At 36.2% G+C, this 20,078-nt stretch overlaps 3 protein-coding genes and 1 non-coding gene across 4 annotated transcripts; 1 reads left to right on the top strand and 3 right to left on the bottom strand.

Annotated features, from left to right (window-relative positions):
- Positions 1 to 270: 270 nt before the first annotated feature.
- TRNAH-GUG lies at positions 271 to 342 on the bottom strand. Its single transcript has one exon. It is a non-coding gene; the product is annotated as a tRNA-His (tRNA).
- Positions 343 to 969: 627 nt separating this feature from the next.
- On the bottom strand, positions 970 to 2,839 carry LOC109193181. Its single transcript, XM_019344031.1, has 2 exons — positions 2,730 to 2,839; positions 970 to 1,828 (listed from the first exon to the last, which is right to left on the bottom strand). The coding sequence occupies exons 1-2, from the start codon at positions 2,763 to 2,765 to the stop codon at positions 1,091 to 1,093; spliced, it is 774 nt and encodes a 257-aa protein (XP_019199576.1). The 5' UTR covers positions 2,766 to 2,839; the 3' UTR covers positions 970 to 1,090.
- Positions 2,840 to 10,733: 7,894 nt separating this feature from the next.
- LOC109192761 (aquaporin TIP1-1-like) lies at positions 10,734 to 12,019 on the top strand. Its single transcript, XM_019343462.1, has 3 exons — positions 10,734 to 10,959; positions 11,058 to 11,308; positions 11,460 to 12,019. Exons 1-3 carry the CDS (start codon positions 10,827 to 10,829, stop codon positions 11,832 to 11,834), a joined length of 759 nt encoding a protein of 252 aa, XP_019199007.1. The 5' UTR covers positions 10,734 to 10,826; the 3' UTR covers positions 11,835 to 12,019.
- A 21-nt stretch (positions 12,020 to 12,040) lies between these two features.
- Positions 12,041 to 14,509, bottom strand: LOC109192762 (very-long-chain (3R)-3-hydroxyacyl-CoA dehydratase 2). The gene is made up of 11 exons (XM_019343463.1): positions 14,256 to 14,509; positions 14,102 to 14,187; positions 13,959 to 14,006; positions 13,772 to 13,860; positions 13,274 to 13,327; positions 13,094 to 13,161; positions 12,935 to 12,984; positions 12,743 to 12,831; positions 12,508 to 12,635; positions 12,301 to 12,312; positions 12,041 to 12,118 (listed from the first exon to the last, which is right to left on the bottom strand). Exons 1-9 carry the CDS (start codon positions 14,315 to 14,317, stop codon positions 12,531 to 12,533), a joined length of 651 nt encoding a protein of 216 aa, XP_019199008.1. The 5' UTR covers positions 14,318 to 14,509; the 3' UTR covers positions 12,041 to 12,118; positions 12,301 to 12,312; positions 12,508 to 12,530.
- Between the last annotated feature and the right edge of the window lie 5,569 nt (positions 14,510 to 20,078).

Genomic DNA, 20,078 nt, shown 5'->3' on the forward strand with positions numbered 1-20,078 from the left:
AATTTACCATGTGTTTGGATAACATATTGGGTTTACAAATTGTGAAAGTAATTCTGAGCCCAATTTACAAAATTGGGCCGAATTTTAAAATGTCCAATGAATTCCCTCAAAACATATTTTTGCGAGATAGATTTGGGCAGAAAAGATTGGGTTTACAAATTGTGAAAGTAATTTTGAGCCCAATCCACAAAATTAGGCAGAGTTTAAAAATATCCAACACGTTTTTTGCGGGGTAGATTTGGACAATTTAAAAGGTGGATCGAAAGAATCTGTGGCTGCTGGGATTCGAGCCCAGGTCTCCACGGCCACAACGTGGAATTCTTACCACTAAACTACAGCCACAATCGTTGACGGAGTAATAAGTTCAACTTTATATCTAAAACTACTTTGTAAACCATTTTCACCCTCATTACCAAATACCAACCTCAAATTCACTCATACAACTGTTTTGTAGCTTTATATATACCAGCTTAATTGGTATGAGTGACCGTGCACTCTCGTCCCTTAAGAGAGATTGAGAGTTCAAATCATCTCTTGTATTGAAAAATCAATATAGTTCGTACTTTGCCCCTTTATTGAATCGACCTCAGATTGTGGTCTAATCAAAAAAATTCTCTCATGCAAACTGCACATTCTTTAATGCTTGGAGGCAAGAACTCATATGGATAGTTTTGAAATTCTGAAAAATGACACATAAAAATTTTTATAGCCTTCTTAAACCAAAGATTACCACAAATTACGTGGTAATTAAATAGCTGTTATTGGCTATCCAGATTCCCTAGGACAAACGGCAACTCCAGAATTAGACCAAAGTTTCATTGGCAATTAGGAAAAAAAAAATCCATCTTTTACTCAGATCACTGATCTTAAGGGACTAAAATATGCTAATAATGGAAAATGATGTAAAAAGACTATTACCATATTGACCAAAAATGGATCAAGTTTCGTATGTAATCCCTAACCTGAATATATTCTCTAAAAACCTGAACTGTATTTGATAAAATCAAGAAAATAATATAATGTTATTCAAGTTCTGAATCAATATAATGTCTTTTATACAAAATCAGTGTGGACCCATCATTCAAATTCTTCACATGAATCTTTGCCGCTTCCCTGGATGCCCATAATTACCTGCAGATATCATCATCTGGCTACCAAGAAGAGTCGCAGAAGGAAAATTCCCGACATTATTTAACATAGTATTTGTCGACATCTCAAAGTACGGGTGTGGGTGTGAAATCTCAGATTCGCCGCCTCTGATGGAAACCGGTGGGATGTGGAAGGATTTAAGCTGCGGCGGATTGCGCCACCGAGGGAGTGGCGCCGCCACAACAAGCGTCTGGAGGAGCGGCGGCGCTTCAAGAACGGCCTGCAGAAACTTCCCTTTCTCCGGCAAAGGCTTTCCCTTCACAAGACTCTCGATTTTCACATCCGCCGCCGCCGCCGCCATGGCGGCGTTATAATCAAGATTCGAGAGTTCCGGGGAGGAACCCACTTTCAAGAAGGTCGACTCGGCCGCCGCCGGGGAAGAGCCGTGAGAGTGGTGATTATTATTATTATTATTATTATTGAAGGTTTCAGAGAAACTGTTGGATTCTGTAATGCATGAATTGGCGGTTATTATGGGATAATTCACATTATTCATCATCAGCTTCTGAAGCTGATCTCGAGCTTCATCTCTTTCCCTGAAAGCTATCTTCACAAGATGAATCAGTTGCTTCACATATTCATTGCTCTTTCTTGTTTCCTCGCACGTTTCAACCTTCAACTGTTCCAGTTCAAGATTAGTGCACAAAAGCCTTTGCTTCAATTCATCAATAGCCTGCAGCTGATCACCAAAATGATACAATTAAGTTTTTATTCAATTTATATTTATATCTAGGCTACTGTAAATGGAAATTTTAGCAGAGAATTATTATAATTGTGAAGGATATGATATGATATGATCACTAGCTTTAATTAAAGCCTTATTTCAATGCAATTAGTTGACTGGTTCCTAATCATTTGCATGAACAGAATCATTATAAATGTCAGTCAAATGTTAAGATTCTAAGTTGGAAAATTTAGTAAAATGATTCCATGGCTTACCTAGATTAATGAATAAAGTGGCACAATGGGCCCGGAAAGGATAAATATCAATTCTTGAAAATCCACTACTCTTCACCAACATCTAACAAAATTTCTCCATTTCCAGTCAAATTTATTAGACTGTTAGTAGGAGCAACTTATTGACTTTATTAGTTTGAGTCACTGGCTTATGACCACCTAAACTAATTTACCTCATTATGATCATTTATCAATTAAGATCAGAAGATGGGATTTTACCGAATGTACACCTTCAAATAGTGGTTACCGAATTCATCCTCACCCAAACCCAAATTTCTCCAAAATGTGTTCTTGCTGACAGCAACATGTTCCTTCTTAATTTGGAGAAATAGAATTGTGACAGTAGTTTCACCAAACACACAAAAACCTAAATTTACTATATATTACTCAGAATTATTGATATATATTGATGGAGTTCCCTTGATCTCCTCCCCCACCAAAAACTCTCTATTTCACAGACAAATAAAAACTGTATGTCATATAAAACAACATGCACATTAAGAAACATCATATCCAATCCTGTCATACGAAACAACAGATAGATACACACGTACGTACAAACAACATAAAGAAACATCATATCATAATGGAAAGGCAGATGAATCGACACAAACCGTACGTACCTCTTCATAGTTCCATAATGAAGCTATTTCCTCCATTTTCTCAGTTTATAGTACAATAGTCCTAAATAGCTGAGTTTTGGAGGAAGAAATCTTTGGAGAGATCTTCTTGTGAGGGAATTGAAGGGAGATCTGTGAAGGGTTTGCAGTGAGTAGTGTTTTATAGAATAGAATGGAGTTACAGGTCACAACAAGCTAAGGCAACACCCAATCCTCTCTTCTTCATGGAAAGTCAAAGGATTTGACATGTGTTTTTTAATATTTTTGTAATTTCGTTTTCTTCATATGGAAATTTTGCACTCATTCAGCGCCGAATTCTCTCTTCTTACTATAATAAACATACTCCTCTCTCTCTCTATATTATGAATATGAGTACTGTGTATATATGGTGCACTTCTCTTTCTTCCTCCTACAGTCAATGTGTGAATCCTATTAAAATTTCTTTAATTATTTCATTTAGTAAGAATAAACAATTAATTATTTTTCTCTCAATTATTATCCACAAAAGACGAAATCTATTACCACGAAAATAATTATCTGTTTTTACCATAATTAATAGAATAGGATACACAAATGTATATATAAAAAAAAATATTGTATTTTAAAAGTAAACTGTGATAAGTATTTTTTTTGGGTATTACTGATTATCTGTCACTAGACCACAAAATTGACAATTGTAACAAGTATATATTTGTTACCAAATTTATATATATTGCATCTAACATTATCCTAATTCCTGTACGGTTAAGCATTTAGTAGTACAGTGTGAATTATTCTTTTGCAATTATTGTTCATTTTTGCACCGCACTAATATTACTCATTCTTTCCACACTAATATTACTCATTCTTTCCACACTAATATTACTCATTCTTCCAAAAGGCAGAACCCCAACACTAATATTACTCATTCTTCCAACCCTAAGGGCCCCCCACACCCCGGCCCGACAGAGCATTTGGGAGGATCACTAATATTACTCATTATTCCAAAAGGCTGAACCCCAACCCTAAGGGCTAATATTACTCATACATACACGGTTCGTGAAGATAATCAAAGCATCGATTTAGCTCTTTTTGACAAGATCATGCGCTTATTACTATACCGAAACTTAGTCTTTTTTCTTCTTTTTTTTTTTTTAACAAGATTACGCGCGCACTTATTACCATGCCAAAGTTAGTTCTTTTTTACATGATTACGCACTTATTACTATGCTAAAAATTATAACTAATAGTGAATGTACACCTTTAATTTTTTTTTTAATACTTGTGTAGTGGTCAATCTCACGTTTTGATGGCAAGATACTGGACTCGACTCTCCAAATATAAGGCAAAAACTTGCGTGAGACTGTTTATGGATCTTTCTCCGTGAGTCGGGTCAGGTCAAGATGAAATGTAATATTAAATTGGGAATAAAATGTTTATTACTTATATGAAAAATGTAATACTTTTACATTTTGATATAAAAGTATTACATTTTCCTTTATAAGTGCAATATTATTACTTATAATGAAATATAATACTTTTGATGAAAAAAAGTAATACTTTTACATCAAAATTTAAAAGTATTATGTATTCCTTATAAGTAACAAACATTTTATTCCTAATTAGTACGAAGTATTACATTTACTAGTACAAATATTACATTTAATCTTAACCGACTCATCTCACGGATTCAAATCCAGATCCGTGATTCATGAGATGATCTCACACAAATTTTAACCTTTAACTTATTACGTAAAAGACCAAATTGACCAATTCAAAATTAAAGCTTCCTAGCCTAACCAATACTTATGCTGTTCCAACTTTTCTAATTTTTGTTTATAATTTTAATTTATTTTCTTTAAAATGGCTTTTCGAGCCAACCAAATTAACGGTCTTAAAAAGCAAAGACCAACCTCTACTTTACCTCCTTTTGCTTCCTAATTAACAAGTAACGACTTTACCTGTCAACCCCACCAGTATTAATCATATGTGAAGCACCAAAATCATCATACCAACAATAGTACTAGCCAAAACTAGAAGTACAATTATACTCCTTCCGGTCCAAAATTTATGTGAATACTTTCAGTTTTAGCTTCAAATATTTTTGCTACCAAAATCAATATATCTAGCTTAGTCAAGTACTAAACCTAATAATTATTAAAAAGAAAATGTTAAAAGTCGGACGGATCGAATTTGTTAGAATGGTTGAGGAAATTTTCATAGATAAAAACCATAGTTTTGAGAAGATGATTATATTCCTTTAGAAAGTTCGTTGGTCACTAGATTTGCCATAAACACTTTCTAGATTGATATGATGTTTGGTCATTAACTTGCGGGCATGTGAGGAGAAGCAAAGGAAGGGGTAGGGTTATAATTAAGGATATGATAGTGAAATATATAGTAGGACGTTGAAATATTAATGATCCGGTCTTTATACGAAACTTGCTTGAGTTGTAAGGGAACATTTTCATTGGTCCACGACCAAAACAAATTTCAAACGGAGATGACAAATGTACATTCATATACTAGCTTGGCTAGCTACAGTAGGTATAACCATCATGACTAAAGTATACCTTGTGGGTTGCATGCTAGTCGTATGGTCCATTCTGATCTGCTCAAGTACAGATCGTAGTGTTTACTTTATGAGTTCTATGAGTCCAACAAAATTGTCTTACATCCAATATTTGTTAGAGAAAAATGATGAAAGTATTTTAAAGGTGCCACGAATATTAATTGTGTAGATCAGTTTTGTTGGCGTGAGTGACTGTGCACTCTCATTACTTAAGAGAGGTCGGGAGTTCAAAATCTCTCTCGTATGATGAAAAAATCAATATAACCAGCACTTTGCCCCTTAATTGGGCTGGCCCGATGCGAATGAGCATTAGGGTACAGGCTTAAAGGTGTCTCCTACAGTTAGGATCTGCTCAAGACACCTCATAGTTTAACTCAAAAAAATTTAATTAATTGTGTACCAATTAGTGATGTTCTTAACCTTTTAGTTGCATGAAATGATTGAAGTGGTCTTTCAAAAATTTAAAAAAAAAAAAGATTGAAGTGCGAAAAAAAAAAAAAAAAAAGATGATTTAAGTGCGAATATATTTCATTTCAACCTAAAAAAAAAAAGAAGAGAGGAACCATAATTATCTGGGTCATTATTGGATTCGTAAAGATCAAAGGAGACAAGGACTACATACATAAATACTACTAATGCATGTACTAATTACGGAGTACTATTTTTTACACGAGAATTTTAACTCAATATCACATATACATGTTCTTATAATACTAAGGTTTTGAGCCTTAAGATTCAATTATTAAGTAACATCAACTTATAATTTTAGATTATAGCAGATATGATAAATTTGATCGGAACCACTTTACCTAAATTAAAGAACTACAAGATTGCTTCTCGGGTTTAACGTAGTTTGTTCGTAGCCTGACATAAAGGTCATAAACGTGATGTTGCCATTATATTCGGAGAACCCTAACTGATATTAACTCATTTATAAACGGTGAAAGTAAAATTCTGTATTTCTTAGCCCCTAATTACGATATATTAGCTCTTAACTGTATTTCTTACTTCAATGGGAGCAAGGGAGGTGCTTAGTTGGATAAAGAATAGGGATTGGGAGAGGGTAATCCTTGAAACTGATGCTCAATTAGTCACAACGGCGGTGGCGGGGGAGTCAACATCTCACCTTTTGGCTTAATTGTGGACGAGATTCGTGAATTCTTACATCAGTTGCTTATGGTAACCTTTCGCTATATATGTCCGTCGCCAACATGTTATGGTGTCTCATTATTTAGCTAAACGAGCTCTAAATTGTGTAGGGGAGGATAGAGTGGAGTATTTAGACTATATTCCTCGTTTTGTATCTGTTCCCCTATGTAACAATTCTGGTGTTTATTAATACAAGTGGTTTTCGTTGGTTTTCAAAAAAAAAAAAAAAAAAAAAAAAAAAAAAAAAAAACTAACTGTATTTCTTACTTCTTAGTACTTAAATTGTACAAGGTGAGGTTATCCCATGATTAAGCTAAGCAAATTAAAATTATACTTAAATTGTACAAGGTGAGGTTATCCCATGATTAAGCTAAGCAAATTAAAATTAAAGCGACTGCACATACATATATGTCCCCCGACACGTTGTCATAGTACAAATTAAAGGTCTCCAACCTAACCTAAATAGACCGGCTTCGATCTCCGACATATATAATTCCAATTAGACTGCGATCAACGAAATACCAATTCAATCCAATTAGACTGCCATTAGTGAAAAAGATATATATTTTTACACTGTCAAGTTGAAAAGTACGTACACATACTATATAGATTAATCTTCTACTTGCATTATTATAAGGAATGAAAGGAATTAATGCATGGTAGAGTACGTGTTGAAATGAATGATACTTGGGGGGAGTTTGGTGTATGAGTAGTTGTATGGCGGCATAAAAAATGAAGAAAATTTTTTGATTTGTAGGATAAAATGATGACTTTTGTATGAAGAAAAGAGTCTTAATTAATCAAAAAAGGATAAAAGATTGGACTATGTGGGGGAGAAATATATATATAACGCGGTTTAGGGTTTAGCTTTCCTTTTCATGTGCCCCACTTGAACTACAATGCCACCTAACAAAAAGTTGTGGGAAAAGGGTTGAAAAGTATACTTACTTGAAAAAATATGGATTGTATAGGAAAAAAAATAGAAATTAATCAAGTTAGGCAGAGCCTTAGAGTACCGAGTCTAACATCCTGCAATCGAAACGTGAAGCTGGCTACTATGTAAGTATAAGAAAATAAAATTACACATTCGATACTAACTATAGCGTTTAATGTAGTGATATACGTTGATTTTTAATTTAATTTGATCATTAATATGCAAGTATAAGAAAATAAAGTTGCACTTTTATTATTAGTTATAACTTTTGACATAGTGATAGACACTGATTTTTTACTATTAATATTAGAACAAGTCAGAAGTTGGAATCCATTTAGAGGAACAACTACAGGAGAAGAAGAAGAAGAAAATAGAATATTCTATTATAATTATTTACAAAATTCGATAGCACTTCTATGTACCCTAATATATTTCTATATAACTTTATATTATATGTTGTAAGTAGTCAGGCAAAGTCAAATATAAAGGCCTTTAATCAAAATGTTTCTAGATTAGTAATTAGTCAAATAATTAGGGAGTACTTTTTTTTATGGCAAAGCACTTGCCCTCATCATTAAATTAATCATTACAAACATCTATAGACTTCATTTTATTTATTTTTGGTCCATTTTATTATGAGAAGAGACCAAACATCTTGTTAACGATGTTTTTTGAAATATTTAGTTTTTTTTTTTTTTTCTTGGACTTGTAGCACCGCATGATACGATGCACCATAGTCAATGCAAGATTCACATTGAGATAAAGACTGCATTGACCGACGAACAACGTAAAAGCTAAGTGAGAGTGACCATTTCAGACTTTCACTATACCTTCTCGCAAGGGACATAGTTCAGTACGAGTTTTTTTGTTGTATTATTCCATATGTTGAAGTGTAGATTAGTAGTACCTAACAACTCACCATGCTGGTAAATTATACCGTGGACTAGGGTCTATCTTGCATTGTAGATTCTGGTCCAAAAATAACATTCACATTCTGTATCTATATAGTTGACACATTTTGTATTTACAATTGATAGTTTTTGTACCTGTAGCTATCATATTATGTGTCAGCAATTATCAAGTCAGATTCGGTATCTATAGTTGACACATTCTGTACCTGCAGTTGATAGTTTCTATACTTGTAGCTATCATATTATGTGTCAGCAATTATCAAGTTATTTGTTTACATGTACAGAAATAGCTAACTTTAAATATAGAATATGTTAACTGAAGGTACAAAATTTTTGTATCAGAATTCACAATACAATATGAACCTAGTCCATGCCTCCATGGTATAACAATTGCACCATGCTCTATCGCCATTGATTATGGGTCATTTCTGTTCATATTACTTGGGTGATTAAAATACTCTTGGCCCAAACTTAGTCAATAGTTAAGTATGGTCCAAGAAGCCCATCAGAATTAACCTAACACAACACTACATTTTTTTTCACACTTATCCAACATTATTAATGGGCCTACAACAGCTCAACACCTAACACCCGGTAGTTATGCTGTGGAAGTCGTTTTATTTAAAAATGCGCGTCCCAGTTTAAAAAAATATTCAGTTTTGATTCCCCTCAACAGTATTATTGTGGATATATAGTTATGAATTTGTGGATATATAGTTATAAAAGTTGTGGATATATAGTATGAATTTATGGATATTTAATTAATTCATTGTGGATATTTAGTTCATTCATTGTGGATATTTAATTAATTCATTGTGCATATTTAGTTCATTCATTCTGGATTTTGTGTTTCATTCACTATGGATATATAGTTATGAATTTGTGGATATATAATTCAAATTATGCACAAAAAAATGCTATTGCCAGGAATCGAACCTGAATTTTTTTATTTTTTATTTTTAAAGTGGGACGCGCGTTTTTAGTCAAAACGACGTTGTTTTTGCAACATGGTTGCACAACATAATTTGCGCCTAACACCTATCCATCCAATTAAGGATGTCAAATAGTAGCGTGTATGGGATTAGATCAATGGTTCAATGGGTTGTATTTAGGAGAAGAGACCACAAAGTAAACAGATCTCTTGTGCGCATTGACATTTGACCTTGTTTGCTGAATCATTGATTTACATTCGGGTTGGGGATTCAACTTTTTGAGAAGTTATTGGGTTACCGTGATTTACATCTATCGAGCGGGGTGTGGGGATTCACAATTAAGGTTTTCACATTTCTTTCCAAAACTGGAAATTTTGGCTGGTTAGTTTGTAAGAAGGTTAAGCTGAAACGTATGATATTCTCTGTAGAAAAAGTCTAAGCAAGGAAAACAGAACTGATCTGTTATCTGTACATTGTAAACAAAAAGGAAATTTGTCCCTTTAGCCGTCCAAAGCAATTTAATTAGTAAACAGATAACATAAACAAAACATGTCCAACTACTGAGCTGATTACAATTTAATTAATGATACTATAAAACAACATAAAAAATTCCCTTAATTTTTGACATATTTGCTTCTTGGGCAAAAAGTGCATTGGATATATTGTTGAGGGATTAGTTTGCTAATCACTTTTTAATTTTTTAAATAAATTTGTGTATATTATTAGTGGTGTAGCACCAAGTCCACTATCTGCCACGGTGCACTCTCAATATTTTATTTGCCACTAACAACTCAATTATCGTTGTTAAATTGTGATTAAGTAATGACACATCACCACCTAGATTTTTTAAAGTTTTCATTAGCCACCATCTTCCCTCACTCTTTTAAACAAACAAAATGTTGTGGCTATGGTTTTCTTGCCTGCACCTACCTTTGTTCTTTACTTTAAATAAACATGTAGAGTTACATGGAAATCGATCTATAATTAAATTACTCAATTGTTTTGTAGATCTAATAACACTCAGAATAATTTCTAGGCAACCTCAACGGGATGATCTGACCGTTAGTTTTATAACCATGCACAAGGTTCTAAGTTCGGCTCCTCATAAAGATGCTAATTGACCTTTTTAGTTTGAATCAGTTAATTAGATATAGACAATTTTAACGGATTACTTTCTTATAGTTTTTTGCCAATTAGAGCCATAAGACACTCTTCACCCGAAGTGCAGTCCTCATGTAAGTAAGATAAAACAGTAACTGTGAGAGAACTCTCTATTAGACATACCTCACCATAAGGTGGTCGACTGGTCGGTCGATTAAATTAAATTTGTGAGCAATCATTGAGAGGATGGGCCCCATAATTTTGCTATTTTATTTTTTACCGGTTTCACTTTTCATATATCATCGCATCCATGGTGGATGCCTATCATCATGTTCACTGCCACGTGGCCGTGTCGTAGAAAATTAGAGGCTCGCCAACCAGGCAATAACAAGTGGCTCCTACCTTTGGGTACTATAAATATGTGCCCATGAATACGAGGAAGAACAGGGCAGTAGTGCAACTACGACTAAATTAGTGTTCTCTGTTTAGAGTTTAATTAAGAAATTTTGTAAATTTCTAGAAATGGCAGTTCCGAGAATCGCTATTGGAAGCGTGGGCGAGGCTACCCAGCCGGATGCTCTCAAGGCCGCCGTGGCGGAGTTCATTTCCATGCTCATATTCGTCTTCGCCGGCTCCGGCTCCGGCATGGCTTTCAGTAAGCGCTTTGTTAGTTACTCGTTAGTTTATCGGTTCGTCGCGTCCGTAGTTTCGTTGTTTCTGACAATGCAAATTGTTTGTTCGATTTTCCGACAGATAAGCTGACAGATAATGGAGCCGCCACCCCCGCCGGACTCATTTCTGCGGCAATAGCCCACGCTTTTGCACTCTTCGTGGCGGTTTCCGTCGGCGCCAACATTTCCGGTGGTCACGTCAACCCTGCTGTCACATTTGGCGCCTTCGTCGGCGGTCACATCACCCTCTTCAGAAGTGTTCTGTATTGGATTGCCCAATTGCTCGGCTCTGTCGTTGCTTGCTTGCTTCTCAAGTTTGCCACCGGTGGATTGGTAAGCAATCTTTTATATATTTGACAATCAGTATCAGAACACAATTGGTATCAGAATCAAACTAAGCATAACAGAATATTAGACTCGACTCTCTGAACCAAAATCAATTACTATGTGATATATTATGACACGATTTTATTATGGCATGCAGGAAACACCAGCATTTGGGCTGTCAGCCGGAGTGGCGCCGTGGAACGCGGTGGTTTTCGAGATAGTGATGACATTCGGGCTGGTTTACACGGTGTACGCCACCGCGGTTGACCCGAAGAAGGGCAACATTGGGATCATTGCCCCGATCGCCATTGGTTTCATAGTGGGTGCCAACATTCTGGCCGGCGGGGCGTTCGACGGTGCATCTATGAACCCCGCGGTGTCGTTCGGCCCCGCCGTGGTGAGCTGGAGCTGGGAGTGCCACTGGGTTTACTGGCTGGGCCCATTCCTGGGTGCCGGCATCGCCGCATTGGTCTACCAAGTCATCTTCATTTGCCAGAACACTCACGAACAACTCCCCACCACAGATTACTAAGGATTTCATCTCTGTATCATTGTGTGCCGGATCCTAAGGGGTTCGAGGATGTTGGTCTTTTGTTGTCTTTTCTTTTGATTCCCCAAAGTTTGTTTCAAGCTTCTTGGCTTTGCCTCCCTCCACTGTAAAAGCATGTAAAATTGTGTCTTCTTTCATGTTTGGAATCAATTGTTGACTTTTCATTATCTTTTTCCATAGTCATCGTATCATACTTAAGCATAACCACTCCGATTAATTAACTTTATCGTATGAGATCAAATGACCCTACATCTTATGAAACTAAAGGAGAAAAGGACCCCAGAGCATAATCCTCTTAATTTTTCTCAGATTCTTTTCTTTTTAATTCCCGTTTTACTTTGTGCAATAAATTAAATGAATAATGTTCAAATAGGTCAAGGAACTACACACAACATATAATTGAGTCATCTAACTCAAAAAAAAAAAAAAAAAAAAAAAAAAAAAAAAAAAAAAAAAAAAACTTCATGAATAATCTAAAATTATGCAATTAAATTAAAATTAACTTGTTCATCTAGTTGTCGGTCATCTAGAAATAGGTTTCCATTGATTACATCCTGTTTAATTGTCTGAAATCTGAATTACTACACATGAGACTAGAGGGGAAGATAGCCTGGAAAACACACACACAAGGCTACATTGGGGTTACTTAATTTGCAAATTTGCAGCTTCAATTCCCCTTCAACCTCTTTTGGTCTTCTGACGTTTACCCAATTTTGAACAACGTTGCTTAAACAAGTGCAGGTAAAGTTTCAGCCACAAAACTGGGTATAAGATAAGCACCACCTGAATTTACATAAATCAACACTTTAATTATACTGAATCATTCCTCCATAATATCTAATTAGATTGTAGAAAATGAAGCCAAGAAAAGTCGTCTGTGTTAAACATACCAAAACAAAGTTATAATAGCTGAAAGGGAGGCGATCTGCGTATAGGTTTCTCTCTTTTATAACCGGAAGTGCCTGGTACATGAGCCACACTACACAACAACATAATCTTTGCAAGTTTAGAACAAATCAAATGGATTATCCACATCTCTTATACCCAGATTTAACATGCCACCAGCTTAATTATTAGCTTACTTTCGCCAGGACCGACTCCAATTGGATACAGCACGATAAAAGCAGTGTACCTGATCACGATAAAATCATACAACACCTTCCAATCATACAATCTTCGGCCTCTGCTACTCGATCACTACTCCTATTCTTTCAAGTACAAAAAAAAAAAAAAAATCAAACCTGAGGTAAGTGACCCAATGTGGAGCAGAGCTAAAGCAATTCAAGGCATAATGTGAATATCTAATCACCTGCATCAAACAACACAATGTCATAATCACAAGAGATACCAACCAAGATTTGGGATTCATACGATTAAAACGAATAGTTCAACTGAATGTTTAAGGGAGGAAGGCAACAAACTTCAGATATGCTCCAAGCAGAAAACGTTATGAAAACTGCTGGCAATTCCTGGACCTATAATAAGCAGCAGCAAAACTATGTTAACAGATATTTCCAGTAAAATAATTCATACCCGGAGACGAAACTGTTGAGCATATAACTATTAACGTGCAATCCAACTTATCAGCTTAGGCTTTTAGTTGAGATGGAGCACATGCTTCAATTTGGTATCAGCCCAATAAGCGACTACGGTCCATGTGTTGCTTAGAACCCACCGTGAGGGGCATGTTGAGCATATAACCATTAACGTGCAATCCAACTATCAGCTTAGGCTTTTAGTTGAGATGGAGCACATGCTTCAATTGAAACAACATATGACATTAACAAATTTTGAAGCAATTGCATCCATTGGGACTTTTCTCAACAAAACAAACAGCTACAATGTACAAGGTTTCCCAACATCCAGGACAGTATTGATTAATAAAAGTTTAATTTAGAGAAGTAATATAGGATGCAAACCTCACTGATTGAGCGAACAATAGCAAGTAAAAAATGAGTTCTCCCACCCCACTGCATCAAAGGGAGTAGCACTCCACTAGGAACAATCCCTTAATCAAAGCTCAAAAATTTCAACTCACAATCAGCAATTAACTACACAATGCCATTATATAATGCAGAAAAGTGAAAACCCATATCGCAATTTCACCTATAGCGCCATGTAAGACTTCCAAGAATGCCAGACTTTGCAGAAAACCTTAGCCTCGAACAAAAAACACATAAACATAAATCAGATAAATGCACAGACAGGTCTACAATAATTTACAGAAAAGCAAATGGTTCAGTACATACAAATCAGCTCTCCAGCTGAAGCGTAAGCCCCACTGATTGACCCAGTGGAAATGAAGCTGATCAAGAGTCTCCATAGTGAAACTGCCCTGCATATATGGAGTTAAACCAATGCTTAACAGCATGTAAGTCGAAAGAGAAGGGGCAGAAGAATTACCATCCAAAGGCCTGAAGAGAATTGTAGAGGAAGAGATAGAAACTCTGCAAATTAGCAGGCATTTGCTCCTTGCTTCAGGGAATCAGGATAGCTTTGGTGTGTAGTGTAAAAACCATGGAAGTGATGAGGAAGTAGACGGGCCTGACTTGAATTTTTGCATTCAATGTTGGGCTAACCCGATGAGCCTTCACTATCAGTCCAGCCTGCTATTGATGGGGATTGACTTTTTTATTAAAGAAATGAAAACTCGAACTTGCAAATTTGATAGTTCTTATGTTGTGAAAAAAAAAATTAAATATTTAGATATAGTGTTTATTTGTAGTCAAAATTTTAGAATCAATTATCTAACATTAAAAAATAAAATAAAATTGGGTACTACAAAAGAAAGACTATAATGGCTCTGTTTGGCATACATAATTTACAAGTTATTAGTTAAAAGCTGAAAAGCTAATAGCTATAGTTGAAAAATTAGTAATTAATAAGCTGAATAATTGAAATTAAGGTGTTTGGTAAAATTATCAGTTAAATAAAATGATAAGTGTAAAAAAAACATAAAAATGACAATTTTATAAATGTATATATTTAAATTTAAATACCAGGACTATGTGGTCTAATGGTATCCGGGTTGGACTTCCATTTGGAAGATTATGAGTTCAAGCCTCAGTGGAGGCGTTATTGGTTCTTTGTGTTTCAGTAGGTTGAGAAAGTATATGAACAGATACTACAATGTAATAGAGCCAGTAACTTTCAAAAAAAAAAATTAAATATTGATATGTATTGCAATTTAAAGTCTAATATATATAGACTAATATTCAAGTGCATCCATCTATTTCCGTGAGACCCATTATAAATGCACACATAGTAGCTTGTGTGCATTCATGATTTCATGTTGGGCGAATTGCACATAATCTAATATGATTGCATTCGTGTAGTAGTTTGTGTGCATTTATGAAGGTCTCACGTGATGTTGTCTCATTTGATTATTACTATATATATACATATCACATTTATGATTTAGCATCTCATAATAAAGTAGCAATATTTGGATTTAATTTTTGTGTATTTTAAAATATGTTAGAAAATAGATTAAAGATTGAATGTTTTAATATATTGTTTTATATTATCTATTTGTTTTAATCATATCCATTCATTACATATTTAAATAGAGAAATACTTTCTTTTTATATTAAATAACAATAAGTTCTACCAAGAATATGTGGTCTAATGGTACTTGGGTTGGACTTTCATTTGGAAGACTGTGAGGTTAAGTCTCAGCGGAAGCGTTATTGGTTCTTTAGGTTGAGAAAGTATATGGATCATAGTCACATATTTGTCTGAATCATAAATAAAAAGTACATTTTTAATATACTAAAAGTACATTATTTGAAAGTACCTATTTTTTATATATTATCAAATAATGTACATTCAGTATACAAATAATGTATATTTAGTATACTAAAAATGTATATTGCATTCATAGTCCACATAATAATTTGTCTCGCTCCCCACAACGACTTGATAGCTATGTCTGTTGAAACGAGTCCAAGCCTTTGTTGATGTTTGATATATTGGCTATGCCGAAAACTCTGTGGTGGTGGCAGTATGGTAGTGGTAGTGGCAGCGGTGGTGGTGGTATTTGAAAGTACCTGATTTTTTATATATTATCAAATAATGTATCTTCAGTATACAAATAATGTATATTTAGTATACTAAAAATGTATATTGCATTCATGGTCCACATAATAATTTGTCTCGCTCCCCACAACGACTTGATAGCTATGTCTGTTGAAACGGGTCCAAGCCTTTGTTGATCTTTGATATATTGGCTATGCCGAAAACTCTGTGGTGGTGGCAGTATGGTAGTGGTGGTGGCAGCGGTGGTGGTGGTAATAATAGTGGTAATGGTAGTGATGGTGATGATGGTGGTGGTAGTAGTGACAGAGGTGGTGGTAGTAGTGACAGAGGTGGTGGTGGTGGTAGTGTAGAAATTAAAAAATGAATTTCTCAAAAAAGAGAAGAAGTCATTTTTTCAAGAAAAGTAAGGATTTTTTTTCTTTGACCAAACACTCATTTTTCTTTGACTCACATTTTCACTCTTTACTAACAATTGGAAACCTGAAAAATCGAACTTGCCAATTTGACACTTCTTATGTGGTGAAAAAAAAATTTAAATATTCAGATATAGTGTTTATTTGTAGTCAAAATTATAGAATCAATTTTTTTTTTTTGGGTACTACAAAAGAAAAAAGAAAAAACCACAATGGATAATGCCAAACATTTATAACAATAACAAATTGGAATATCACTCTTAATTGAAACCGAGGAGCTGTCCTAATAAGATCAAAAAATTATAAAGTTAAAGTAAAGAAAATTAGCAGCCTGCTAACCTCCCTCCACCCCAAATATGACGAGTACTCTCAAACATGTATCTTACACTACCATCCCTTAAAATTCTATAAATCTTAATGACAATACTAACTTAATTGTCCACTTATTATATTATCATTAGCATTTATTCTTACAAAGGATGTTCTCTACTTCTCTCAATACTAAGTACTAACTACAATTCATATTTCTTCACCCAAAAAAAAAAAAAAAAAAAAAAAAACTACAATTCATATTCAACCCATTTGCCGCTCCTATTTTTTTCTCTCTAGGGTTTGCTAGGTTTCCGACGGTTTCCTACGTTTTTTTCCGGTGATCATCACTGTTTGGCGACGCTAATGAGTACGCTGAGTTGGAACTGCCGTGGCTTGGGTAATCCACGGACAGTTCGAGAGGTGGTGGACATGGTGTCCAAAAAGCAACCCGACTTTGTATTTCTAATAGAAACTAAGGTAGCGCGAGATCATGCTGAGCGTCTTCGTGTTACGATCGGTTTCGAAGGCTTATTTTATGTTGACAATGATGGTTTGAGTGGTGGATTAGCGTTATTGTGGAAGAAGAATAATACGGCGAGACTCCTTAGTTACTCAAGAAACTACGTTGATATTGAGGTAACTATGACAGGTAATCCGGCCTGGAGAATGACGTGTTACTATGGTTATTCGGACCGTAATAGGCGTGCTGAATCATGGGATTTGTTGAGAATGTTGGCGGCAAAATCGAATCTCCCGTGGGTGGTGGTGGGGGATTTTAATGATTTGCTATACCAGTATGAGAAGAGAGGGGGAAATCCACATCCGAATAGCCTTCTTCGAGGTTTTGGGGAGACGATTGAGGATTGTGGATTGGCCCAGTTGCCAATGATTGGATACCCATATACCTGGGAGAAGGGGAAAGGGACTGCAAACTAGATTGAGGAGAGACTTGATAAGGTCCTAGTAACGAACGAGTGGCGCAATATAATTCCCCATGTAAAGGTTATGAATTTGAGAACCAGGAAGTCAGATCATTCAACCATTTTTTTCACAGTTCAGGAGGAGGTAGGGAGGGATGGGGTTAGAAGAAGGGGTTTTAGGTTTGAGATGGCATGGTTATATGATGAGGGATGTAGGGGTGTGGTGGAGCAGGCGTGGCAGGAAGGAAGAGGGCAGGGTTTACAGGGTTGTGTTCAATACTGTGGAAACCGGTTAACACGATGGGGTGGGGATCGGTTCCATAAGTATGGGAAACAGATTGTGCAGCTGAAACGGGATCAACAACGTTTGAGAGGATGCACTGACTCGGCCTCTCTTGTCGAGTTTCAGCGAATAGAGCAACTTCTGAGTCGCACTGAGGCCCAGGAGGATGCATACTGGAGGCAGAGAGCCAAGCAGCACTGGCTCAAGGAAGCTGACGCCAATACCAAATTCTTTCACAGGTATGCCTCTCACCGAAAGAAAAAGAATACTTTACTTAGATTAATGAATGACAATGGGGATTGGTTGGAGGGGGATCCCATGAGAGATATCATTCTGGACTATTTTAAGAATATTTTCAGCTCTGGGGGTCCGGGAACTGGAGATGATTTTTTTGGGGGGATAGAACCCAGGGTATCACAGGCGCAGAATGACTCACTATTACGGCCATTTAATCTGGAGGAAGTAAAGGATGCATTGTTTGCAATGTATCTGGATAAAGCACCAGGACCGGATGGAATGAATCCGGGTTTTTATCAGCATTTCTGGGATGTGGTAGGAGGGGATGTTGCGAGTTTTGTGCTAAACTGTCTTGAATCAGGTGACCTCCCGTCTGGCTTGAATGAGACAGATATTGTGTTGATCCCTAAAAAGAGTAATCCAGAGTTAGTAACTGATTTGCGCCCTATAGCACTTAGCAATGTCATTTACAGAATAATAGCTAAAATGATGGCTAATAGAATGAAGCCTTTGATGGAAGGAATAATATCTGAGACACAGAGTGCTTTTATCCCAGATAGATTGATAACAGATAATATTCTATTAGCTGCAGAAGTGGGGCACTTTCTGAATCGAAAACAGTGTGGATTGAGGGGCTGGGGTGCACTTAAGCTGGATATGGCTAAGGCGTATGATCGAATGGAGTGGCCTTTTCTCCGTAATATGATGATGGCATTGGGTTTCCATGATAGATGGGTTGATTTGATTATGAAATGTGTGACCACAGTCTCCTATAGTATTCTGATAAATGGCTCAAGGAGTGACCCAATAATACCCACGCGTGGTTTGAGACAGGGAGACCCGCTATCCCCATATTTGTTTATTATCTGTGCAGATGGACTCTCGTTGTTACTACAACAGGCTAACAGAGCGGGATTAATTCATGGATGTAGGGTAGCAAGAGGTGCCCCTCAGATTTCTCATTTGTTTTTTGCGGACGATAGCCTTTTATTCTTTAAGGCTAATGTGGAAGAGGCTAATGAGATAGAGAAATGCCTGACTGTATATGAGGATCTATCGGGACAGGTGGTTAACTACCACAAGTCGAGTATTTGTTATAGCAGGAATACGAGTAATGTGGATAGGGAAAGTGTGGCCCAAGTTTTGGGGGTGGAGCAGGCACCAAACTTTGGCAAGTATTTGGGTCTACCTTCGTTTGTGGGTAGGAATAAAAAGGCAGCTTTTGCATATATTGAGGATAAAATACGCCAAAGAATTGGGTCGTGGAATAAAAGGCTATTGTCTCAGGCAGGGAAAGAAATACTGTTGAAAAGTGTGGCACAATCTATGCCTACCTTCTCAATGAGTGTTTTTTTGCTACCTATATCAGTATGCACGGCTATAGAAAGAACGATGAATAGATATTGGTGGGGTTCTGGGACGGACAACCGAGTTCACTGGAAGGCTTGGGACAAGCTATGTGTTCCTAAGAAGTATGGTGGATTGGGTTTTAAGGACCTACGTGCATTTAATCTAGCTATGTTGGGGAAACAGGCATGGCGAATGCTCACTAAGCCTGATTCCTTAGTAGCTCGTGTTTACAAAAGCCGATATTTTCCCAGGGATACTTTCTTTGATGCGCAGGTAGGAAATAATTCCAGTTTTTGTTGGCGGAGTATAATGGCATCAAAGAGCATAATTTGTAGTGGGGTCAGACGAAGAATTGGGAATGGGGAAACTACATCTATATGGACCCATCCATGGTTACTGGATGACCAGGACCCTATGATACAAACAGAGATGCCTATACAGTTACGAGAGGCCAGAGTAGTGGGGCTAATAGATCAACAAACTGGTACATGGGATAATGAAATTTTATCAGATTTATTTCAACCTACGGATGTCGAGAGAATTATGAGAGTACCTGTATCCCGGGATTATAATGATGCATGGTATTGGTACGGGGACCCGAGAGGATTATATTCTGTCAAAAGCGGGTACAGACGATTGGTGGGAGATTATGAGAATAATCAAGGCCCCTTTA

The sequence above is a fragment of the Ipomoea nil genome, unplaced genomic scaffold (assembly GCF_001879475.1).
Source record: "Ipomoea nil cultivar Tokyo-kokei standard unplaced genomic scaffold, Asagao_1.1 scaffold1834, whole genome shotgun sequence".
In the NCBI taxonomy this organism is placed as follows: domain Eukaryota; kingdom Viridiplantae; phylum Streptophyta; class Magnoliopsida; order Solanales; family Convolvulaceae; genus Ipomoea; species Ipomoea nil.